At 46.4% G+C, this 26,151-nt stretch overlaps 2 protein-coding genes across 2 annotated transcripts in view; one reads left to right on the top strand and one right to left on the bottom strand.

The window, feature by feature from the left end:
• The window catches only part of SETD3 (SET domain containing 3, actin N3(tau)-histidine methyltransferase), a 64,779-nt gene extending 39,065 nt beyond the window's left edge, over positions 1–25,714 (bottom strand). The window contains exons 1-6 of the mRNA XM_066342257.1: positions 25,564–25,714; positions 15,440–15,549; positions 13,489–13,581; positions 11,332–11,480; positions 8,775–8,847; positions 7,853–8,109 (exon numbers count right to left, since the gene is read on the bottom strand). Coding sequence (XP_066198354.1) covers positions 7,853–8,109; positions 8,775–8,847; positions 11,332–11,480; positions 13,489–13,581; positions 15,440–15,542 — 675 coding nt within the window. The 5' untranslated portion in view covers positions 15,543–15,549; positions 25,564–25,714. The remainder of the gene's footprint in view (positions 1–7,852; positions 8,110–8,774; positions 8,848–11,331; positions 11,481–13,488; positions 13,582–15,439; positions 15,550–25,563) is intronic.
• LOC136376999 (proline-rich protein 2-like) lies at positions 25,067–25,864 on the top strand. The gene has a single exon (XM_066343593.1). The coding sequence runs from the start codon at positions 25,067–25,069 to the stop codon at positions 25,862–25,864; it is 798 nt and encodes a 265-aa protein (XP_066199690.1).
• The last annotated feature ends 287 nt before the right edge of the window (positions 25,865–26,151 follow it).

Raw genomic sequence — 26,151 nt, 5'->3', positions numbered from 1 at the left:
CCAAGAAGCAGGTAAACTGATCCCATTTGCACAAGGGCCACTTAACTATGTCTTGCCTGAATAGTCAGGTTTTTTATTCTTCCCTCGAAGATCTCTGTTGTGGGTGTTGATAGTCCTATTTTCTGCTGCTTTGTTTAATATATAGTGTTTCCTTTATTCCTCCTACCTCAATGCCCCACTCATATTTCAGGCTGGGACCTACTCCTAATTTAAAGCTCTCTTTCCCCCTTTTGCCAACTTCTATTATGAATCTACCTTTGCCACCCAGCTTAGTGTATTCCAAGGTTCTCTTTACCAGGCCACAGTCACAGAGCTCCAGGGAAAAGCAACCTGGTCTCATCTCTCCAGGCAGAGAAGAACAGAGGCTCCATCTCCACACATGCTGCAGATGGCTTTTCCAGTCTACCTGAATCATTACCAGCTAGAAGCAGTGGTCATTGGGACTTGGATGTGAGCTGCAAAGTATAGAATGGTGACAACAATTCCAGTGCCATGCGGACTTTTCCTGGAGGTGGACTTTTCCTGGACTCCTGCTCCTTGTGACAGCTCCTAACAGACTGAACTGGAGTTGGGTTGCATTTTTCAGGGATTTGGCATGGTGTTGGGCCAACTTGGACTTGGTGAACATGTTAAGGACACTACTCTTTTATGGATTCTTGCTGCATTGGCCAAGAGTTCGCTTAAAGGCTTTAATCACTGTAAAAAAAAAGATAGAAGACTGGATAAAGAAGGTGTGGCACATATACACCATGGTATACTATTCAGCCATAAGAAATGATGGCATCGGATCACTTACAACAAAATGGTGGGATCTTGATAACATTATACGGAGTGAAATAAGTAAATCAGAAAAAACAAGAACTGCAGGATTCCATACATTGGTGGGACATAAAAATGAGACTAAGAGACATGGACAAGAGTGTGGTAGGGGGAGGGAAGGAGGGAGAGGGGGAGGGGGTGGGGCAGGGGCACAAAGAAAACTAGATAGAAGGTGACGGAGGACAATCTGACTTTGGGTGATGAGTATGCAACAGAATTGAATGACAAGATAACATGGCCATGTTTTCTTTGAATATATGTACCCTAATTTATTGATGTCACCCCATTAAAATAAAATTTATTTATATATATATAAAAAGAAAAGACCACTTGCACCTCAAAATTAGGACCAAAACAGCCTCAGAGGCAAGCTGAGTCTTGGCGAGCCCACGGCTAGGACGGACTAGGATCCAGCTGACCTGCTGGGGGCCAGCCCAGGCCTGGGCACCCTGAGCCTCGAGCAGCCTACTGCACAGCTCAGATTCCCGTTTGCACAGGAGGACTAACCCTGCCCGGATGTTAGTAAGGATGGCTGCACTGATTAAAGCAGCACCAGGGATGGTCACTCTGACCAGGTGGGCAGGTGGCATGGGCATCAGCTGTGGCTCTGGGCTCCCTAGGAAGTCCTCAGGAGCCTCTGGGGCCCACCTGCACCCTCCCACACGGGTCAGTCCCACCAGGACACAGCGCAGAACACACCCAGGGAAAAAGGCCCCCGGCCAACGTAGATAAATAAGCTGAACACAGAAGTCACCCCTGCCCTCCTCCACCCTGGAGCCTCTCCCGTTTCCGCTCTCACAGCCCGAGGACTCCGTCTCCATCCACCACTCTCAGGCTCGGGACTCCCAGCCCGAGGACTCCGTCTCCATCCACCACGCTCAGGCTCGGGACTCCCAGCCCCTAGCCAGTCGCTCAGCCCCTCTCACCCTCACCTCTGCCTCTGTTCTTCCCCTCTTCACCTGGCAGCTGTCCGTGCCCCTCCCCCTCTGGAAAGACGTGACACTGCCATGAAGCTGGCTGAGGAAAAAACATCACACTCGGAACACTTCTGCCTGCAGGGAAAAATGTGAGTGGGAATGAGGTCAGAAGAATGGTATCTAGGAAGCAGTATCCGTGGCCAGGCTTTCAACTTTGTAACCTTTCCAGAAGTCTAAAAACTTATTTCAAAATAAAAAGTTTTAAAATCTTTGCATCCCCAGAGATACTAGTCCCCGTCCTCAGATGTGGCATCTCGCACTTGAGATATAGTAAATATTAGTTGAATTAATAAACAACCAAGGGGATACAATTGGTTAAGAACAAAAACAAGACGCTAAGACTCTTACATGGGTTTCTAGGCAGAGAGGAAGAACCAACAGGACATACACACTAAATACAGAGCCCCTCCACCTGGGAGGGACGATGTCCAATACAACCTTGCAGAAGTTGCCACCAGAAGAAATAAAACCACACAAAGGCACAGCATGTGGTCAAGTCCACAATCTACACACAGGTCTACAAACAGCTTCAGATGTTGACATACCGCACCCAAGTCTCAGAGTGTTGGGATCTTTCAAGCAAGCTAACGCCCAGAGGTCTTCACTCTACCGGGCCACGTGTTCCTAGGACCTTGTGTCTAACCACTCTTACACACAGAGGTGAGCGTTAGGAAGCACGGGCTAGCTCTCTCTCTGGCCATTCACAGCCGATGCTGCTCTTGTGCTGTCACCGGGGACACACGAACAGGGGAGAAGCAGCTGACTGCACCCGGCCACAACCATTCACAGCCGATGCTGCTCTTGTGCTGTCACCGGGGACACCGAACAGGGGAGAAGCAGCTGACTGCACCCGGCCACAACCACACATAAGCCAGGAACGAAAATGAAATCTTCCTTTGCCTCTTAGTGGCCCTGTTCTCAGCAAATTGTAAGTATGCTTGCTCCAAACTGCTGCCACCACAGCCCTGGCAACATCGGAGAAGCTGCCTGTTCAAGAACAGCCAACAGGACTGCCTATGCAGCCGGAAGGGTCAGGCGGGACCAGTGGACACCTGCTGTGATTGATATGTCCTTGAAATGAAACTGACAACAGCCAATGCAAACAAGCATCTCCATCTAGGTCCCATCCCCTGCACCTCTCAAACTGTCCGGCCAACACCAGAGGAACCCCGGTGAAGTGGGACAGTCACTTCATATAGATCAACGGGAAAACAGTCATTTTAGAGATACGCTTCTATCCTGTTAATCCCTGTACACCTGCATTTCCTTAAAAGAGCGCCCTAGTCAAGCTCAACAACACAGGAAAATGTGTGAGTCCCTAAGAGAGCTTTGACCCTTAGGACAAGTTGGCATCCCACATGGCAGAGCCGGTGCATTAGGTGCGGTTATCAATGAAACACAGCTCACTCCTGGGGGCTAGTCATTTCTTTTTCACTGACATGAATGAAATGTACTTGGACTACCGTTCCTCTATGCCAGGGGTCCCCAAACTTTTTACACAGGGGGCCAGTTCACTGTCCCTCAGACCGTTGGAGGGCCGGACTAAAAAAAACTATGAACAAATCCCTATGCACACTGCACATCTTATTTTAAAGTAAAAAAACAAAATGGGAACAAATACAATATTTAAAATAAAGAACAAGTAAATTTAAATCAACAAACTGACCAGTATTTCAATGGGAACTATGCTCCTCTCACTGACTACCAACGAAAGAGGTGCCCCTTCCGGAAGTGCGGCGGGGGCCGGATAAATGGCCTCAGGGGGCCACATGCGGCCCATGGGCCATAGTTTGGGGACCCCTGTTCTATGCTAAGTCAAGTAAAATCCAACATAACTTGCTTCATTTTCACACAATTGCATTACTTCAAAGTTGGGTTTAAGCCAAATCCTGCTTTTTCACTGATTTCTATCATAAAACACATTTTTCCATGCAAAACACCCAACCTGAAGCTGAACTCTGGAATGTCCTAATCTGCTGGCGGTATTTTCATAGGTGTGAGACTCTGAAACAGTTCTAGAGGACACTGCGCTTTCCTTTCCACAGACTGACAGAAGTTTTGCCACTGAGGCCGTCAATGCACACGCCTTCCCCAGCATTTGGCAGAACCGAGTTTCTAAAGCGAGCTTCCGAGCCTGGGTGTCGCCTTTCCTGAACCATTCCACTGCAGTATGAAGCTTCTCCAGCAGGTACTTTCTCTTAACACAAGGTACCTCACTTAATGCTGTGGGTGGGTTCTGCGACTTTAAGCCAAATGACATGTAAGGAAACCAATCTTACACTAGGCCCCTGGTTGGAGCCACATGAGGCTCTTTGGCCCCTTGAGTGTGGCTCTTCCACAAAATACCAAGTGCGCGCGCTACTCGATAAGGAATGTACCTACCTATATAGTTTAAGTTTAAGAAATTTGGCTCTCAAAAGAAATTCAATCATTGTACTATTGATACTTGGCTCTGCTGGCTAATGAGTTTGCCAACCACTGTCCTAGGCCAACTGATATAAACAAGAGTTAAATTCTTCTGGCACCTACCTCATCAACATTACCCACCGTTCCATGTCATCTGCTGGACACCTAAAGGACACTGTGCACCGGACATCTGAAGAAGACTACAATGTCAGAAACACCTAGGAGGACCAGCAAAGGCCTACAAAGACTAGGGTTTTTTTTTTCCTTTTCATGGAAAAAATTAACACTAATTTATTAAAAGATAGCAAAGAAGACACAGATATATCATCCTCAAGGATGGGATAACTCAGTGTAGTAAACGAAAATTTCAATAAGGTTTCCTTAATATACTACAAAGTAATTCAAACATTCAGATAGAATAGAAAATGGCAACAAATTGTTACAAAGATGTTGAAGAATAAGACCTGGAGACTTGCCTGGAAAGGCTGTTGAAAGAATCTGGTAAAGCAAGTTAAAGACAGAAAGTAATCTGAACAAGCAAGTGGCCACTGGAAGCCCTTGGCCGAGGACACGCTGGGAGGAAAGAACAGGAGATTCTTTCTAGTTTTCAGGCAGCGGAGAGACAGAAGGGGAACCACTGAGATAAAGAACGCAATGCAGAGCCCCACCTGAAGGGACTGCTGGTGAGCAGACACAGGGCCTCCGCTACTTCTCTGTGGGGACAGAAATCCTCAGTCCCGCAGCAAGGCGTGAGGCTGGACTGGGAGCTTCCAGCGCCCGCCCCGGGGACCTGGGATCGCCACCCCAGACACAGGGACCGAGTCCCACTCACCGTCACTTGGCTGATGCACTACGAGACAGAGGTCAGGAGCTGTGGCTGGCAGACCCTGGCCGGCAGACCCTGGCCAGCATCAGCGCAGAAGAAAATCAATGGGTGTTGGTTCAGAGGCACAGCTTGGTGCAGGCCTCTAGTTAACGAAAGTCAATTAGAAACACCAAATTGAGCCCTAGAAGTTCGACCCCCAAACTAGGACTGATGTGAGACCCCACTCTTTGTCCCTGAGCGAAGACGAACAGATGAAGTGGTCAGCGGGAAGGGCACAAGGCCCCCCATCAGAGTCGGGAAGCGCAGGGAAGTTCCTGGTTGTCCTGACGCGAGGGAACGCGGCAGCAATCTGAAACGGCAGCACGACGCCGTTCGTGCTTCCTCAGGACCGCTACTGACAACTTCGAGAAGCAATGAGACCGTTCTAAAACTACAAAAACAGCGAGACTTAAAATAGGACGTTTTAAAAACTTTTGCTTATGTTTTTCAGTCATGAATCCTTACGCAAAATTCTTCTACTCCACAACCTACACCTTCGTGGTTGTCACACAACGTATTTACTCTGAAACTAAGTCACTGGGTGAGAAATTTTCTACAAAGTTCATTATTACGTATTTTTATTTTCTAGCAATTTCTCTCTGCTGCCTCTGTGTACTAGTGTTAAGTGACGGTCATGCTTTCTCCTTGAGGAAGAACCACAGCCAGACTGACCACACTGTTGGGGTGACGGCATTTGCAGCGTGGAAGCTGTGCTTCTCCCACTGGACGTGGGTCTCCGGGGCACCTAGGAGCGTGTGGGGTCATAGGAGAGACAGGGCCACTTTCCTACAATGCCGATTTGACTGGACAGTATGTCATTTAACATGATTTAAAACTATAGCAAACAAACATTTGCACTAAATTTTAAGATTCAAATACATGAGACCAAAAATCAGCAACAACAGCAACAAAACATGAGACTTCAAAGCCATCCTGAGCTTGTGATCTGTCCTTTATAAGTGGGAGTTTCTTAGAAGAAAGGACTAAGAAATACTAACAAGGTACTGTGAGTACAGGGAGATGCAATTTAAAACAAAAGTCCATAAACAACATGGCCTAAAGCAGTGGTCCCCAACCTTTTTTGGGCCACAGACCAGTTTAATGTCAGAAAATATTTTCACGGACCAGCCTTTAGGGTGGGACGGATAAATGTATCACGTGACCAAGACAAGCGTCAAGAGTGAGTCTTAGACAGATGTAACAGAGGGAATCTGGTCATTTTAAAAAAATAAAACATCGTTCAGACTTAAATACAAATAAAACAGAAATAATGTAAGTTATTTATTCTTTCTCTGCGGACTGGTACCGAACAGCCCACAGACCAGTACCGGTCCGCGGCCCGGGGGTTGGGGACCACTGGCCTAAAGGATCAAAACACAAAATGGTAACAGAAATCACGCATTTCTGTAACAAGTCCAACTGGAGGCCTCACAAAAGCCAACTCATTCTGTCCACTCAGCAACCCTGGGAGTCAGGTGCTGCAGCATCCCATCTCACAGGGGAGGGAAGGGAAGCACAGCCTTCCCCAGGACGCGGCTCCAGGCAGTGCTGCAGGCATCGGAACCCAGCCCACCCTGTTACCACCACACTGGCCGGCAGAGGTGATTTCCACCACAGTGCTTTTCCAGCTTCTCACAGGAAACCATACTCCTATCAGCCGTGGGCCCTGACGCTTCCTACTCAACCTTACAGAGATTTGTATATGACTGTTTTACTCAGAGCTAATTAAAACTAATACACAGTCCACTTTGAAAAACAAAGAATTGAGCATCACAAATTTAGTACACTCACTGTTAATATTTCACTACCTATATATATATGAAGTACCCACAGATGGACTTCATTTTCTTGAATAATTTATACACAGAGTACTGTTTCTGTTTTGCATTACATTTTATAGTGCTTAAATTTTCACTATGTTGTTTTCAGAAAAACTTGATAACCTGCATAACTTGAGAACAACTGCTGTTTATACAGTGTGTCCATAAAGCCATGGTGCACTTTTGACCGGTCATAGAAAAGTAACAAAAGACGACAAAAATGTAAAATCTGCACCAAATAAAAGGAAAACTCTCCTAGTTTCTGTAGGATGATGTGGCAGCATGTGCACATGAGCAGATGATGATGTAATATCGTGTATACAGCGGAGCAGCCCATGGCCATGCCAGTCGAGATGTGGACGGTACAGAGGAAAGTTCAGTGTGTTCTGTGGCTTGCTAAATTCGAATCCGTGACCAAAGTGCAACATGAATATCGGCGCATTTATAATGAAGTGCCACCACATAGGAATAACATTACTCGGTAGGATAAGCAGTTGAAGGAAACCAGCAGTTTGGTGGAGAAACCCCGTTCTGGTAGGCCATCAGTCAGTGACGAGTCTGTAGAGGCTATACGGGATAGCTACCTAAGGAGCCCTAAAAAATCTGTGCGTGAGCCCACATCAAACCGCACTGAATAGGTATGAAACTGGGAGAGTTTTCCTTTTACTTGGTGCAGATTTCACATTTCTATCGTCTTTTGTTGCTTTCCTGTGACCGGTCAAAAATGCACCATGACTTTACGGACACACTGTATTAACCCTAGACACTGATGTAGTCAGATATAGTCGAACCATATTTCAGTGATAATCTGGACAAACGGAAACAATGGACTAGAATGCCTTACAATGTAAGAAGGTAAAACGTTGAAGCACCCTCACTGAGGTATCCAGCAGAACGTCTGTGGGTAGCTTCCCTTTCTCCCCTACCCTGCCCCACAGACAGGTGGACAGCAGCCAGCGGCTCACCTGGATGACCTTGTAGAAGTAGGCATACTGTCGAGCCGTGTTCTTGTACTGGCTGAAGACGTCGTGGACAGCCTGTGTGGACTGCAGAGACCGAACTTCGTCCTCCTCGAAGTAGAGAGGCGTGTCGTACTCGCTGGGGAGGGTCTGAATGTAGGGCTGCCAGAAAGAGTTGGGGTCCGCCCGCTCGCACAGCAGGTGGAAGGCCAGGGTGATGTTCCCCATGGCTTGGAGAATCCGGTCTTGGGAATATAAGGGCCCTGAAGGAACCCAGAATTGAATAGTAACAAGTTCCATCACGTCTTTAAAAAGTATTCAATTTGAAATACATATTAAAGCTATGGAATAACTAAATAGTCCTGTAACATTTAAAGTAACATGCATCTTTCTACCACGTCAGAGCACAAGCATGGAAAACATCAAATATGGATTTCGGAGAAAAGTTCACTGTAGGAAAATAGCCGAGAGATTAAACTGCAGCCTTGAGACAAGTCTTATGCCCGACAAGCACCACTACGATTGTTTACAGGAAGCAGCTGATCCCTACAGCCATTTTCCTACGTGCCTGGGGGTCATTTGTTGGTCATCTTTCTCTGCACCTGAATCCAGTGTAGACTAATTTGATCCAGGCTCTGCTAATTTGCTTGATGAGCAAAGAGACCAATAAACACGCTGAGGCTGCAGAGATCTGGGCTCTCAGTCCTAGAGGCTGGGGGTCCCCTGTGCCCATCTTTTCTCTATGTTGTGTCGTGTGTGTTTTTTCTTAAGTCCTGCAGCGCCTTCCTCTCGTGCCCGCCCACTGCTGAGCTGGTCTCGGCAGTTCACTAGGTGAGAAAACAACCAAATACGGTCCTTAGCTCCACAAGATATTTTATATATTTCTATCATTTTCACTTTGCTTTGAACAGTCAGAAATTATTCTCACCCAAAACGGAATTTTTAGCAGATTCAACAGTCATTAGTAATTTCCGTGGAACCCATAAAAATAATTCTTCTGCCTAGGAGGAAAAAAAATAAGAAAACAGTAGAATAAGGAAAACACAGCATGTTACAGTCTTCAATCCAACTGTGTCTGTGGTCAGAAACCCCACCACACATGAAAGACAATGTAAGGGTGCATATCGGCACCTCGTTTCTAATAACTGAATGCATCTTAAATGTAATAAGCATTGATGGTGTCCTTGAATGAATGTGAGCTGTTTAAAATCCTGTCTCCAGGAGAAAACTAACTATACATACTGAGAAAACAAAAGGAAACTTTCGACTTTAATTTGAAACATATAACAATGTGGCATAAAGCTCAAAGGTTGTTTATTCCTTGCTGTACATTTTTAAATGCTAAAAACAAAACAGAATTTCTCCTTCCCGCAAAAACCCGACTCCGTGCATGTGCCCGGCTGCCGTGCCGAGTGTTCCGCGGAGTCCTCCCTCCTCCACAAGTTCACAGCAGAAGCACGTGCCCACGACACAGACTTCGGCTTACTCCTTTTTTCCCCAAAGTATTCTCTCATTTTTGTCAATGAGATGCCCTTTTCCAGTACGTTCTGTATGTGTATTTATTTACATTGCTTGCAGTAAATGTGGTGATGGTACCACAGGTGTATGCAGATGTTTAAACTCATCAAAATGCATATAGTCAACATGTACGTTTTTTACATCATCAGTTACCTCAATAAAGCTTAACAAGTATGCCTTAGTAAAAAACAAACTAACACGCACTTACTGAAGGCAAAACACAGCCAAGGTGTTCTGGGCAACAGCCACACTAATGATGCTATTCATCTGATGCAAAAGAACGTGTGCCATCTAATTACTCCGCCAACATTTACCTACTATTTGAATTATGTTTACATACACTGTCCCTTACTATAGATGATAAGCATCATGAAGAAATCTGATTTTTTTTTTTTGGAAGCCTGATATAACAAGCAATGTACCATTGGCATACTATTCCTTATTTTAGAGAGGGGAGAGGGAGAAAGGGGGGGAACGGAGAGAGGGGAAAAGGGGAGAGGGAGAGAAGGGGAGAGGGGAAGAGGGAGAGGGGGAGAGGGAGACGGGGGAGGGGAGAGGGAGAGAAGGGGAGAGATAGAGGGGGAGAGGGAGAGGGGGAGAAGGAGAGGGGGAAAGGGGGAGAGGGGGAGGGGGAGAGGGGGAGGGGGAGAGGGGGAGGGGGAGAGGGAGAGGAGGAAAGGGGGAGAGGGGGAGGGAGAGAGGGGGAGGGGAAGGGGGAGAGGGGGAGGGGGAGGGGGAGAGGGGGAGGGGGGTAGGAGCAAGAAGCATCAACTAGTAGTAGTTGCTTCTCGTATGTGCCTTTACCAGGCAAGCCTGGGGCTTTGAACCAGCAACCTAAGCATTCCAGGTCAATGCTTTATTCACTGCACCACCACAGGTTAGGCCAGATTATTCAATAAATATCTAATAAATCAGTGTATGGTTTATCTTTGTATCATCAAAAGGTTAACTACAACCTGGCCAAAAAGGTTGCTGGAAGTTTGAGCAGGCCTAGTAATAACACCCATTTCTTCTACCCAAGTTCTGAACCAACTAAGAGAGACACAAGACTCCAACAGATGGTCACCCAAAATATCCCTAACTGAATCCCAGAATTAGATTCCCACCTGGTTACAGGTAGCACTGGAGCCCCCGAGACCTCCCACACATGACTGGCCCCTGGCAACTTGGGGAGAGAGCACAGCACGGTGACACACGTGGCAGACATCTCCCCAAGACAAAGGCCAGCCCCAGGTCCTCTCCCCAATCACCACAGAGTAAGTATTTCCAGGAGAGGCACAGAGAGGCAGAGGAGGCTGCTGCTCCCTCCATCTGGAAGGAAGGACCAAGAGTGAAGAACAAGGATTTGTCCCTCAGCGGATGTATATTTCTCTTCTTTTCCTATCACCTCTGGTTTGTCGTTTCAGTAAGTGGTACCTCCAACCACTCAGATATCCATTCCAAAAAACTGGTAAGCATCCTGCATCCTCTACACTGCCTGTCCCCCCAGCCCCACCCACATCCAATCAACCTCAGAGCCCCGTGCGCTCCACCCACAAAACACCTGAGCCCACATCCTTCTCTATATTTAGAGCTCAGAATCCCATGAGACATGTTCTATGGGCCCCTAACAGAGGCCCCAAAATGTGACCTGACTTGCCCACTCATGAGTTATTAGCACGGCTCCCCAGGAGGACAGGTGGTAGGGGCTGCCCAGAACACAGGGTCACATTAGGGGATCTCTGCGGCAGGAGAGACAGTGCTGGCTGCGCCCGGCACCCCTTCCCACCCACAAGGCTCAGGACAAGCCCAAGGCATCTGCTTCCCGTCCTGTGTTCTCTGTTTTCCAACTGCTGGTCGTCAAGAGAGTCAACCACCCTATTGCTGCATGGAGTTAATCTGTTGAAAAATACTGCTCTATACAACACAATCCAGACGTACTCAGACCCCCCCCCACCCCGGCTCAGACCAACAGTTTATAAACTCACCTTGATATCTCTTGTTGCTCTCAAACCAAAGCCCTCTTCTTTGAAATTAACCATTTCAAAACCCTCAACGGAAGCTCCATTTTCAGAGGCCCATTTCATTAGATCAGGAAAGTAATCTTCTCTTTTCCCATCAAAAGTAACAGACAGACCTGTATCAATCCACATTTTACAAAACAAACGCTCCTTTTAGGACATATTCATGTTACTCTCAGAAAATAAAAGAAACAATGTAACTAACATGGTAAATAGTAATAACACTCAAATCTTGAAAAAAATTCACAGCTAATCACCATATAGTCACAGTACATAGTGACAGGAAGGGTAATTAAAATCCTAAACTCCCTTTGGGTTACAGAGAAATATTTACAGACCCCAGATAATACGAATACTGACTGTTAGGTGTATGATGGGAAGGGGAAAACCCTCACAGCGACTGCAGGTTCAAAGAGCAGCTCCCTCGTCAGTTAACATGCCATCTCTCAGATGCACATTTGCTTTAACAAAACTCCCATGAAAACAAACATCAGCAGCTCACACGTGTGCACAAGAAAATGCGTGTAGGGCTGAGCCCTGATTCTAAGAGCACAGACCTGGAGAGCTCTCTGAAAGAACTCTGTGGAGCAATGTAAATGAGCTGGATCGCATGCATCGATACAAGTAAAACACAAAAGTAGTTTGTGATACCACTTATGTACATTTTAAAAACACTAGCTATTACCATATATTTTTATGGGGCTATAGTTGAAGTAGAAAAACATTCACAGTCAAGATAACACCCTCCACGTGGAGGGAAGGGGAGGGGATGAAGTGTGGGGCTGCAGACATCTATATGCGTAACAGTTATTTCTTAAAAACAAATACAAAACAAAATAAGCAATGAAGGAAGGGAAACGGATCAGACCAGCAGGCGGGCAGGAAGGACAGGAGAGCTTGAACGGGCAAGGCTTTCGCATGTTTTCAATCTGGGCCCCTAAGTGTTGTTATATTATTTTCTGCGTTTTTCAGCTTGCTATTTTATTTAAAATGTTCAGAAAGATAAGCCGTGCGTAGGAAAAACCATTCTCTTTTGGCTGAATAAAGGAAGAGGAGCAGGAACTTGATTAACAGGAGGAACTGGGAGTGGAAGCCAGCCCAGGTGTCCACGGCCACGGCAGCACTGTGTCATTACGGGTCACCTAGGTGTGTACAGCGGGACTACCCGGCAGTGTTGAAGAAAACTGATTTTGCTCGAGAGGATCTCAGACTCACTGAAAACAAGTGGGCGCTCTAACTTTGCTGTCAGTTGCAGTAAACAGTTCCTGCTCAGAAGACACGCAAGACATACAAAACTTCTCAGCCATGTCTCTTGTGAGCCAGAATTAGTGTCTGCATGCGGTGCAGACAAACTCCTTATCAAGGGGCCTGTCCCCCTCTGGGCTGTGGAACCATCACACCGCAGGCTGCAGGTTGGTGGGTGTGCACAGGGAGCAATTAAGCTACCACTTCACAGAGCAAATAAACCCTTCTGACTCACTTTCACGGCAATAAACAAACAGGGAGCCCAAGGACGTTCTCTCATCCTTCTAAACGCAGACTACTTGTTATGCTTTTGCCTCCACCTCCCATGTGGCCCTGAATACCAATCTTTACTTTTTGTGCCTTACAGAACAAAAACAATAGGAATATTGAATAGGCTTTTTCAACTGACACTTGGCCCCAGTGCCAGCCTGGCTGAGAGTGAATCTACCCTGTAAAAACATAGCTTGGGAAGTAGAACTACATCTCCTATTTAATCGAAATGTGACTGAGTTCATCATAAATCTTGATCAACACTGACCCATCAGTATATACTCATGTGTTGACTATACACAGCATTATGGACTGACCTCAAATCCTGACAGAAGCAGAGTATGGAAAAACATTTAAATATATGTTTCACATAACAAAGGTAAATTGAAGTTGGTCATTTTAGCCCCCAGAAACAAACATCTCCCCCCTTAAAGCTCAGCATTTTCCCTCCCCCAAAGCAAGCAACAGCTCTCAGAAACGACAGGCTCCTGGTCCCGTTCCTCCCAGCCCCCCACTCCCCACAACGACCGCAGAGAGGATGAATAACCGTGACTGTGACCCCTCTCCACACCATTTTCTTAAAATACGTGATCATTCCCGCAAATGTACCTTTCTGTTTTTTTCGTATTTTCTCCACTAGAGACCGGATCTGCACATACTCCTCCCACTCCTTTCCTGGGCCAGGTGCGGGACTACTGCATTCTGCAACATAAAAGCCACACACTCAGACACTTAACCCGTGGTCTTCAGGAGAGAGAGGATTTCGGTTGTTGTTGATTTGTTTTTAAAGGACAAAGGTACTACAGCCACAATGACAAACATGAGAAGCACAAATCAGGTATAATTTCAAGGCACGTAAACCCCCTCACACCATTCCAATGCCCCACATTCAGCTGTACCCCCAGTACCTAAGTGTGAGCAGCTGGCTTACACCTACCTCATTCCCACTGCTGGTGTGTTTTCCCAAGAATATACTTGTAAACAGGAAAGTCTAAAAAGCTACACTAAAATGCAAAATACTGCCCTGAAAACTCTTCTAGATAGTGAAAGAAGATGCTATTGAAAGTCAACATTCCTTTCTAGTTAAACCCCCTAACAACTGCTCCCTACAGGAACCATTAAATTGGACATAAGGACAATTAGTCAACGAACACTTCATACCCAAGTGTAAGACACTATATTAAGCACTCTGGGAGAGTCACACAAAGAGACGGCACAGTCACTGCTCAAGAGGAAGCTGTGATTCTACTACAGGCCCGGAAGTGACCGCACAACGCCCAAGAGCCGGCCAGTGCTGTGGACCGCCATGCACTTGCCCCCAGCTGGCCTGCCCACAGCTCTCTGCTGTTTAAACAGATCAGTTTAAAGAAAGCCTTTTCCGTGCTCCTGCTAAACCTCTGGCCTCCTTTGTTCCCCAGTGAAAGCAGTATATGTGGTAATACACAGTAACGAGCTGTATGCCGGCTCATAAAAAGGTTGACCAGTCTTACTCTTCCATCAACAACTACTGCCTGGGGCCCTGGAATGTAAGACAGAACCTGTCCTCAAGCTGCCTCCACTCTAGTGTGGGCGACAGGTGGGACACAGCCAATACATCAGGGCTCTGGGGAAGGCCCGCACTGCTTCTGGGTGGGAGGGGGACCTAGGGGGGCCATGGGAACACTCAGGGAGGGACCCAACCCACATTTGGTCGCTGCCTGCTTGTCAGGGAAGGATAGCTAAATTTTTATTTGGGGTTTAGCCTGTCACATAATCTAAACATAAGGAGGAAAGAAAATGAGACAAATGTTGTTAGTTAATAGAGTGACCCCAGCTAAATTTGAAACATACATAGCACCAATTTAAGTTCACAATTAAAAAAAAAAAAAAGTTACCTGTTTATACTAACTTACTAAAGCAAGATATTTAATTTCCTTGAACCAAGAACGCACAACTTCAGCATGTGAAAACTGGAAGATTATTACTGAGTCTCTGAAAATAAAGGTGAGCCATCCTAGCGCGGAAGCCATTCCGAAGGTCTGCTGAGAGGCCTGCTCTGCTCACCTGGGGCTCGACCGCCCACAGCGCACCCTCACAGGCCTGGGCTCACACGGTCCTCATCACACTCCCACGGTGGGCTTCCCTTACTGAGATGAACTCTGAGACCCAGTGGGGCTAAGCAACCGGTCTGAGGCCACACTGTCATCACACTCCCACGGTGGGCTTCACTTACTGAGATGAACACTGAGACCCAGCGGGGCTAAGCAACCGGTCTGAGGCCACACTGTCAGAAAGCAGTCTCCTGGTGCCCCGGAGGCCCGCGTGCTGGGAGCCTGTGCTGTAGAAGCTCCCTGCTCAGCCTTCCATCCCGGACCCGCTCTAGTTACACAGCACCCACAGGCGGCAGCTGCTCCATTTTACAGGTGGGGACACTGAGAGGTCAAGAGGTTCTGAAACTTGCCCAGGCCACGTGGCTAACTTCATGCTTCACCAGATAGTGACACTCCCAGGCAGCACTGCGAATGCAGTCGAACATACACACGCCCCACAGAAAGGTGAGAAGGCAAAGAGCAGAACTCACTCTGTAACAGCTCACTAGTCAAGTTCAAGGTTTCCTTCGGTGACACACTTGCTGCAGCACCAGTGCCTGATTTCTGTGTTTTTACTCGACTCTTCTTACCCATTTTCTGACTATAGAGAAGAGAAAGACAAAAAGAATACATTACATTTCCAAAGAACAAAATCAAGAAATAAAATGCAGCACAGCAGTGACTTAGCCTTAAGATGCTAAAATCTTACCTCCTATGTACCATGTCCTAAAGTTTCCTTCCAGAAAAAAAACGTGTGATAAATATTAGCATTTGGAGGCTCTCAAATGAAAAAAAATCTGCTTTGTAGTCTCTGGAAGAAAAATTCATTCTTTTTTACCTACAAAAACTCTAAGAAAATTTTATTCTAGAATTTTTTTCAAACTACATAGATTTTATTATATATACTAAAATGTTTATTGTGATACCACAGAGGTAAAAGTTACGTACACATACATAAGAAAGACTAATCTAATCCTTTTATTTTGGTCCACAGAGAAGTCAAAGTGCCTTGTCCAGGGCTTCAGACCACACACTTGAACAAGGTCCTGGAGGTCGAACATATAAGAAATGGCCAGACTACTCCACAAACAGATGAGTTTTCGGTCTGTTAGAAAGCATCAGAGCAGGAGTAAGTCCATTTCCGATAGGCATTTATGAGCAGGGCCACGAGCATCTGCATGGTGCTCTGTCCTGGTCAGATATGTCCCACCCACGACCTCCCTGGGTCCCTGCCACACCCGCAGAGGCCAGTGGTAACGACAGCTGTGTCTGGGGGCTCAGACTCAGTTGTTGCTTGGCCAAGAACCAAGCGATGGATCCACATCTTCCGACCTGAAATCCTGTAGTCTGTCCAGCCCAAAGACGGGCTGTACACCGTGCGTGCACTGGCTTGAACAAGCTCTCCTGGTCAATGGCCAGGCCCACCGAGATCCTGCTGGAGACAACCAAACAAGGAGAGGCCAGGCCTGCACCCTCAGGGTAAGGAGCTGGGAAAGCAAGACTCACAGCCGAAGAATTCCTCAAACACACCGGGAGAGGAACTAAACGGAGAGGTGCTGGGCAGAAAGTACGATCAGAAAAGGAAAACTGCACTTGAAGAATAAGTTTCTGGGGAAAAGTTTGAGAAGGCATTAGAATCCAGTATGAAAGGTTTCCTAAATTCAACCCCCTTCATTAGCTAACACAGATCTCCCCAACACCTCGGCTTTGAAATAACTACCTACCCTTTCCATTTAGAATTAAAATATTTCTTACGCACATAATTTTTATTGTGATTTCAGCTGAATCTGGAGCTAGATTCCAAGTTTCAACAAATGAAACAGTCAAGTAGGTACCCTGAATACCCTTACTGCTCTCAGTGGAAAAGAATACCTATTAGAAATTCCTGACCAGCGGTGGCGCAGTGGACAGAGCATCCACCTGGGACGCTGAGGACCCAGGTTCGAGACCCCAAGGCCGCTGGCTTGAGCACAGACTCACCAGCTTGAGTACAGGGTCACTGGCTGGACTATGGAATCACATGACCCCATGGTCGCTGGCCTGAGCCCAAAGCTCACTGGCTTGAGCAAGGGGTCTCTGGCTTGGCTGGAGTGAAACCGCCCTCCCCGTTCCCCCTCTTCCAGTCAAGGCACATATGACAAGCAATCAATGAACAACTCAAGTGACACAACTGCAGGTTGACACTTCTCATCTTTCTCCCTGTCTGTCTATCGCAAAAAAAAAAAAAAAAAAAAAATTTAAGAAGAAATCATAAGTTTCTACAAAAACAACATATTTATCTTCAATATTTATTTCAAATATTTACATTACAAAAAATATAAAGAAGTGCTAAATTAAATGTGTGTATACACACCCTCACATTCACTCAAGTTCAATCTCACATGCTAACCAGAGGTACAATGTTAAATGAAAGTTGTTTCTCCCAAGTTGAAATTGAAGTCAGGTAAAATTTAGAAATTCTTATTATCTGGAGAGAAACAAAGCATCTGGTTAAAAAAGGATTCCTTTTTAATTTATTCATTTTAGAGAGGGAGGAGAGAGAGAAGGAGAGAGAGAAAGGGGGGAGAAGCAGGAAGCATCAACTCTCATATGTGCCTTGACCAGGCGACCTCTCAGGTTGACGCTTGACCCACTGCGCCACCACAGGTCAGGCCCCCAAAAGGATTTAAATATTACTTAAGACAAAAGGAAATACATAGAAAAGCAATACAGACCTGAGAGACAAATGTAGTCTACAAACAGTTCTAGTTACCGTTGTTCAAAGGAAGAGGCATCTGTAAGAAGGCACCGTGTGCCAGGGTTTTTACACGTATCTACTTTTCCCCATCAGATGGTTTAGCCTGGCCTGAGGCGGCGCAGTGGCCAAGGCACCAACCTGGAATGCTGAGGTCACTGAGTTCAAAGCCCCAGGCTTGCCCGGTCAAAGCACATAGAGAGGAGCAACTAGGAGTTGATGCTTCCCGCTCCCCCACCCCACCCCCGCCTTTTCTCTCTACTCCTCTCTCTCTAAAATCAATAAGTAAAATATTAAAAGAAAAAAAAAGTTTAGAAACATACAGAATCCTCAAAGTGTGGCTCCTTAAAAAAACTAATTAGCTAAGTCTACCAACAGTCTCTCCACCTGATAAAATAAACTTTAAAAGACAGTAAAATCAATGCATTCTCAATTGTTATTTAAAGCACTATTATGCAGATGACATCTGTAATCAACAACCACCTTTGACCAATCAAGGTACTCTTTTGCATGTCACCTGTGTAGTGGAAAAAAGGGGTGGGCCAGGAGAGGTACGATGAGTGCATCTAGCAGTGGTCGGCAAACTCATTAGTCAGCAGAGCCAAATATCAACAGTACAACGACTGAAATTTCTTTTGAGAGCCAAGTTTTTAAGCTTAAACTATATAAGTAGGTACATTCCTTATCGAGGTAGCGCCCGCATGTGGTATTTTGTGGAAGAGTCACACTCAAGGGGCCAAAGAGCTGCGTGTGACTTTTTTTTTTTTTTTTTTATTTGTTCATTTTAGAGAGGAGAGGGAGAGAGAGAGAGAGAGAGAGAGAGAGAGAAGAGGGGAGGAGCTGGAAGCATCAACTCCCATATGTGCCTTGACTAGGCAAGCCCAGGGTTTCGAACCGGCAACCTCAGCATTTCCAGGTCGACGCTTTATCCACTGCGCCACCACAGGTCAGGCATGCGTGTGACTTCTGAGCGCAGCTTGCCGACCAATTAGGGTACCTGGCTGACGACAGGGGTGGTGGTGAGGGAAGGTACTAGATGCTGAACCTGTTTTTACAAAGTGTACGTCACACATACTGATAGACTGAGATGGAATTTAGCTGCATGGGGTTTTCTTTCCCCCTAAACAAATTCTAAATGGAAAGGATGTATATTTGTATTTGTCCTCAGTTGCTTTCAATTAAGTGAAACTAGAATAAACATTTTTGATTACACTTATTTGGCAATTTATCCGAGAACCTTAGCTTACACCCAGCATCTGTTTTTCAATGGGTCCAACTTTCCAGCTGAATGGACGGAAGGAGAGAAGAGCCCTGTGGCCGCCTCTACCTCAGGCACCCAGCTGTAAACATACTCGCGAAGGGGTGTGAGAGCCTGCCTAAGCTTTGTGTAGGAAGAAAAGAACCTCGCTAAAACACTCTGCAGGCCGTTAGAATCAGATTACTGCATTCGGAATTAAAAGCACAAATTATAGGCTGATGTGTAGGAAAATGAAAGCACTCCCAGACTGAAAAGTATTTAACTGTGCAATGTTTTCTTCTCTCCTGCAGGAACTGACAAGGCACATACAGTCTTGGCATTACAGGGTGCCGCGCTAACTAAAACTAGTGTGTATCGGAAGTGTGTTCTATTTGCACGGTGGCAGGGGCTAGCAGTAGGGTCAAGCCGTACTACTTTACACCAGTTTAAGTGGCTAACTGGGACTCATCACTCCAGTCTCTATCTAAGGAGGTCCTGATGGGCCCCAGCGCAGAAAGACCAAGTCAGGCCAAGGAGGCAGGCAGGAAGATGGAATTAATTTCAACCAGGAGCTACTTAAGATGGAGGGAGACCTATAAATTGCATATAAGTACAATTTAAATCTCCATACAGAACAATTTGGACTGTCATATAGACACAGATATATACAAACCCAAATTGGAGGGTTTTTTTTGTTTTGTTTTGTTTTTTTCTTATTTTTTTCTTATTTTTTTTATAGGGACAGAGAGAGAATCAGTGAGAGAGATAGATAGGGACAGACAGACAGGAACAGAGAGAGATGAGAAGCATCAATCATCAGTTTTTCGTTGCGACACCTTAGTTGTTCATTGATTGCTTTCTCATATGTGCCTTGACCATGGGCCTTCAGCAGACCGAGTAATCCCCTGCTAGAGCCATTTGCTCAAGCCAGATGAGCCTACGCTCAAGCTGGCGACCTTGGGGTCTTGAACCTGGGTCATTCCTCATCCCAGTCCAACACTCTATCCACTGCGCCACCGCCTGGTCAGGCCCAAATTGGAGGTTTTAATAAAAAGAAATATATATGTTCCTTGCTTTCTACATTTTTTGCTATTTTCCACTAATTTACATCATAATTTTAGAGACCCTTAAACCATTTCTGATTGACTTTTTGATACATAATAGTTTAGTTTTAAACTGCTGTTGAATTAAGTTGTAAATACACTTAAATTAATATAAGGCTATTTAAAGGAAGTTGCAAAACAAACCTTTCATAAAGCAATGAATCACGTGGTATCATGAATAATCATTTCCTATTATGTATACCTTTCTAACAGGAGGAAGAAAAATGTTAAGTGTGAAGGAATAGCTATGATCTGTCAAGCAATGGCTCTGAAACCACCTACACTCCTCGCATAAGGATTCTAGAGCTGTGGAATTTCAGGTTTGGAAGAGACCTCTGGAGTCACCCGTGTTAACTCTCAACCCTGCAAAAGTTTAAAATAATGACAGGTAATGTGGTGTGGCAGTTATGGTTGTGGAAGTGCTTTGCTACCCACTGTCAAATTCCAGTCTAAAACCCCGGGGGAGGCAGGGTGGATGGAGCCTGTCATCCGCTCACAACTCATCCCTAACCAGTGCGGACACAGACACGGGGTCAGAAGCCAGCAGGGCCCCAAAGTCCTGAGGGCGCGACCCCACTCTGCACATCTGCACCACCCGCCCCTTCGCCTCCACGGGGGTGTCGCCCAGGAGCCCTGCCCCCGCAGTCCTACACTGCTGGAAGCTCAGGCCTCTTCACCTTGTCCCAATTCTATCTCTAAAACAGAAACCTCCCTTCCAAGTTTTGAAAACAGCTTCCTGTGCCCTCCAAAGCCTTCTCTTCTCCAGACTTAACATGCCTTCACAACACACTTCTCGGAAGTGGACAAAGCCACCTGGAAAACACCGCTCACTAAAACATAGCTAAGCCAACAAAACCTTTCCGATGTGCTCTCAGAGGGACAGAGTTCAGTGGGACTCCTGCCTGCCTAGAACTCAATTCAGGGAGATTTTACTAATATATCTACAACTGCCCTAGCTTTTCCACAAGCCAAGTGAACAAATGAAACCATTCGTTCAGTGCACATTTCTTGAGTATCTACTCTGAAATGCAAAGGTGAGAGTGAGATGTAGTCCCACAGCCTTTAGAATAAGATGGTCGTCAACTAAATTCTTGAATATAATGATCTTTGGCAAGACAGTCGTGCTATATTAAACACCTGCGTTTTGAAACCTAAACACAAGTATTCATGCCGGCCATCATGAATTTGCTTCTAAGCTATTAAATCATGTCATCCCTGCCATGTAGTGTCCTGTGGCAGGTCCCCAGCATGACTGTCTTCATCACAACTGTGTCACGAGGGCATTTACTATGTGAAGAGCTGAAATAAGCATTTCTAAAAAATTCACACAATCAAGATAGATATCATGCCCACTCTGTAGATGAGAAAGCTGAAGTTCGGAGAGGTTGATTTTGTGCAAGATGATAGACCCAGTTGGTGGCAGAGCCTCACCAGCACAGCTTGGTGACAAACTTTACTCATGATACTCAGTAGGATCTCATGATTCCGCTCAAAACCAAACCACTTACCAAGGCTCTGAAGGTCTGCCGTCATTTCCGAGGTTCCAAACAACAGCATTCCCTTAGAGTGAAGGTCTATATCTCTCTGGTCTCTAAAAGTACAGAGCTACTTTGCTGCCTCGCTCAGGAGTGGCTCAGCTTAAATGTGGAGCCAAACTTCCAAATTAGCTCCTGCCCACATTGGCCTTTGCAAGGCCGCATCCTGGTCACAGACGGAGAGTGCAGAAACCGCTCAGTAACCATGGCATGCAGCAGTACTAAAGCATTACCAACAACAATGAAAACCTTCAGTAGTCATCAGCAAATATGTTATGGCAAAAGCAACATTAATGAGTAGTTTTCAACACTAACCCTTGCTTTCTCTTAACTGTGCTTAACAGAAAACTACTGAAATGGAAGTAACCCTGTTCACTGAGACTGGAACCTTAAAAACAGTCACGGAATTTTTTGGACCGTATTATGTTCCTCTAATGACGTGGATCCTAAAAGAAAGGGAAAGTGCAACGCATAATTGTAGAAAGGTAATAAGCTGAAAATATTGCATGTTTATTAGGAGTTCCACATGGACACCTGATTATCTAAATTCTCTAGTTCTTCAAAATAACAGTGGAAGTATTTCTTCCTACTGGTCCCACAGCCCTCCCCTCCCTCTGCACCCATTACTGAGCCTGGGCATGCAAAATTTTACTCGAGCTTGGTAAAAAGCACACTTCGAGTCCCTTTCAAAATTTTAACTTCAGAGTCAGACTTGTCTTCTATTATGACTTGTCTTCCACTGTCAGCCAAGAATGTTTAGACTTATCTTGATTATTAATTAACTTTCTTGCTTGAATAAAAAAGAATGTCGAAGTCTTAACTTTGGTACTGTACTTGAATTTATCATCACTTGGAATCATTTTTCTTCCATTCAAACTGATTTCAGTTGAAAACTGTCAATACCTGTGTTGTACCTCATGTTTTTAGGATCTGCTTATATCCCAAACCTGGAGGGAACTCTGCACCTGGAAACCCTAGCCAGCTAATCTCGGGTTGAGTTACTGGGTGAATTTAACAACAAAAAGCAGGACTTCTATCTAATCTTGCCAATTATGCTAATAAAGCTTTTTTTCCCTAAGCCTACTAAGTAACTTAAAAAAAAGTCTCAACTCCATTGTAATAGAAAAATATATTATGTGTATTAATATTTTGTTATTTTACTTAGAAAAAATGTGAATTAATTTTATATGCCAATCAAAATATTTAACATCTCCAATATTATAAATAGGAAAATGAAATATAAGGAAATCCACTGTACAGAAGTCAGTTTTGTCAAGTAAGATACACCTGTAAATGCAACAAAAGTGAAAACTAGAAAAATTTGGAAGCAAGAAACCCTTCATCAGATACTCTGAACTGGCTGACCATGACTCAGAATGAACGGCTCTCCAAGATAAACACTTCCATGACAGCAGCAAGAGCAAAACGGCGCTCAGCAAACCAAACTACGGGCACAAACAGAATGCTAGCTAATTGAGAAAACAAATAACTGGCCACAAGCAACTTCTAAAGAACAGAACAGTACAGATACATTCACTGTTCTGTTAAAAAATGTTTAATGCTAATGTAATACATGACTGTTATTCCTCTGTGGGGAACAAAATCTAGGCTCCATTCCCGGGATTTAGGTACAAGGAGAGGAAGCACACTTGAAATTCCTCCTCCCCACCCCCAACAGAAGCACCATGCACAGCACAAGGACAGACAGACCAGTTTCTAAAGATAAAAACCCTGCCAGTGAAAGATATTCATCAATCTAAACACAAAAATCCGCTATTTATTAGTTTCATTTCTGAATGCTGCTTCAGATTAGTGATAAGAAAAAAGAAGACTGTAATTAAAACATGTTAAGGGACTTAAAATGCCTCAAACTACTAAACGATATCTAGTTAAAAAAAAAAAATGTAACCCTGAGACAGGACATAGGATTTTTACTCATACTTTTACTAAAATCCCACATAGCACAAACTATGTCCCTGGTTTCCAGTGAATTCAGTAATTATCGATGAGCAAGCTCCTGTTAATGCTGATACCTTCCTAGCTGTCACCTCCTTCACGATTCTCTTTTAGATACTGAGGAGACCATTCTCAAAACAAAAACAGTTGAACTTGAGAATGGAAAAAATATCTGTGTAGAACCTTCACATTTTTCTCATTTTCCAGCAGCCCTCTCTAAAGCAAAGGTTTAATCATCATCTAAAATGTGACCTAAATGTTCACAACAGGAAGAGAAGCTCCATATGTGTTCCTTTCTTAATGACCATCTTTTGTACTTCCGAACAGAATGGGCAGACCTGAACAGAAACTTCCACTTGGACAGTACAGGTAGGCACAAATGTTGCAGTCCTCACTCAAGCCCAACATCATTCCTAGTCCAGGGGAAAAAGCACTGAAAGACGTTAGTGCACAGGAGAGCTGAGCAGCAGCAACCATTTTACTCTTGCAGAGGAGTTTCATCTCAGATATTAACTCGCAATTTTGAATACACAGAGAGAACGCAGGGCACGCAGAAAGGGGTAGCAGAAGGCGAAGAACCGAGGATATTCTGGGTTCCAACAGAGGTTGTTCTGTAGCTGTTTGAGAACTCAGCTTTCCAAGCTACTTTCTTGGGACGGAGAAAAACTTAAATTGCTGGAACTTTACCAAATACCAATCACAGCAGCCCCTGGGGCTAATTTAGTAAGGCAGAGCTACGTGCACAGTAGCCTGTCCAGACGGACACAATACATCATGGCTCAAGTAGGTCTTAACTAAGAATTAACCATGGAGAGGAGGAGAGCTGCTTTTACTTTCCTATATTCTTGAGTTTAATGCATTTACTTAAAGTAGTAAGAAAAACCTCTCCATGATGATTACTGTTTTTAGTTCCGCTTTGAAATATTAAAGGGGTCATTTTGCAGAAGAAAAATGGGAAAGGGAGAGGTATCATTTACGTATGATAAAATTCACATTGTTAACGTCCAGTTCTGAATCTTGACAATCGCATATAAGCCGTGTAACCACCACCGCAACCAAGCCACGGACAAGTCCCTCGCTAAAAGGTTAACGCCTCCGAGGTTCATAAAAGCAAAATCAAACTGTCAACAAACTTTAAAAGTATTTTTGCTTTTGAAATATCGCCGCCTTCATTTGGAAAAGCAAAAACAATACCCTTCAAGCGATCCTGAACGTGTCAACACATGGCGGGGGTGAAGCCCCCGCAGCAAGTGGCGCCCGACGCGACACGAATCATCTCCTCTCCCCCCCCCCCCCCGGGGGGGAGAACGGACGGGGACGGGAAGGCAGAGCTGCATCGCCGGGCTGGGGCCACGAGGAGGAAGAGTTTAAAGACGGAATGGCAAACTCCAAAGCACTGAATTCTTCTCCCTAGTAGGGCACGAAACGTGTGGAAGATGGCCAGCGCGCGTGGGAAGCCAGATGACCTATTTTCAACAACTGTTTTCATAACTGGAAAGTGAGGGAGAGAAGCGGGCACCCGGCAGGCACCTGAGGGCTGGAGAGGGAGGAACATGAAAACCACACAGCTGCCACCCGGCCACGGGCCGCCGACGGGAAGGAAGGAAGGAAGCGAGGGCGCGAGCCGGCCGCACGCAGAGCCCCGCGAGCGGCGCGAGGGAGAGGGCCCGGCCCCGCCCGGTGGGCGCAGAGGAGCCGGGCGCTCCCTGCACCTGCCGCCACGCAGGGGCGGGTGGAGCCGCGACCGGAGCGCCAGGCGCCGGGAAGGGACGCGGGGCAGCGGCCAGCACGCCCCGGCCAGAGGGTCAAAGCCAAGCGCGCCCTCCGACCCCGCCGCGGCTCCCGCGCCCGGCCACCCCTCCAGGCCCCAGCGCGCACGCCATCCCCCGGACCCCGGACGCACAGCGGCCGGCCGGGCGCGGGCCGGACCTCGGTCGAGGGAGGCGAGGGAGGCCGGCCGGGGTGGGAGGCGGCTTCGCAGTACTCGGGAGCGACGGCGCGTGTCTGTCCCGAGATCCGTGAGCGCCAAGGGGATGCCGCCGGCACTCACCTGCCCGCTCGCCCCTTCGCGCAGTGGCACCGGCGCCACACTCCAGCCGACCCACCGTCCGCCTCAACCAAGCCCCAGACGGCGGCAGCGGCGGCTGCCGGACGGGAGGGGCGGGACGGCGGCCAGAGACGGCCCCGCCGCCGCGGCCCAATCCGGCTCCGCCCACCCCCGGGCCCCGCCCCGAACCGCCACCGCCACCACCCATTGGCCCGCGGCTGAACGCATGGGCGCGGTCCCGCCCCCCTATCATTTCGCTAGGGTTCCTCCCCAGCCATTGGGCCTACCGGCTCCGGAGGCCTGAACGGCCGGCTCGGTCCCCGTCACTTTCGGGACCACAATTGGAGGAACTGTGCCACTCCGGATTGCTGATTGGAAAAGGGCTCCCTGGGCCCCGCCTCTTGCGTCCAAGTTCCGTTAGCAGGTTCGGTTGCTTCTGAATTTCCTTTGCCCCAGGAGCGGAACCGATGGGAGGGGTCCTCTGGTCGGCTCCTCCTCCTAGGGGGCGGGGCGAATAAAGACAGGCTGTTTTTTTCACCTGTGAGAACTCTGCTTTCTCCTGATTGGCTGGCAGGTGCCTCCCATTGCGTA

The sequence above is a fragment of the Saccopteryx leptura genome, chromosome 6, assembly GCF_036850995.1.
Source record: "Saccopteryx leptura isolate mSacLep1 chromosome 6, mSacLep1_pri_phased_curated, whole genome shotgun sequence".
Lineage (NCBI taxonomy): Eukaryota > Metazoa > Chordata > Mammalia > Chiroptera > Emballonuridae > Saccopteryx > Saccopteryx leptura.
This window is presented reverse-complemented; position numbering and strand designations above follow the sequence as displayed.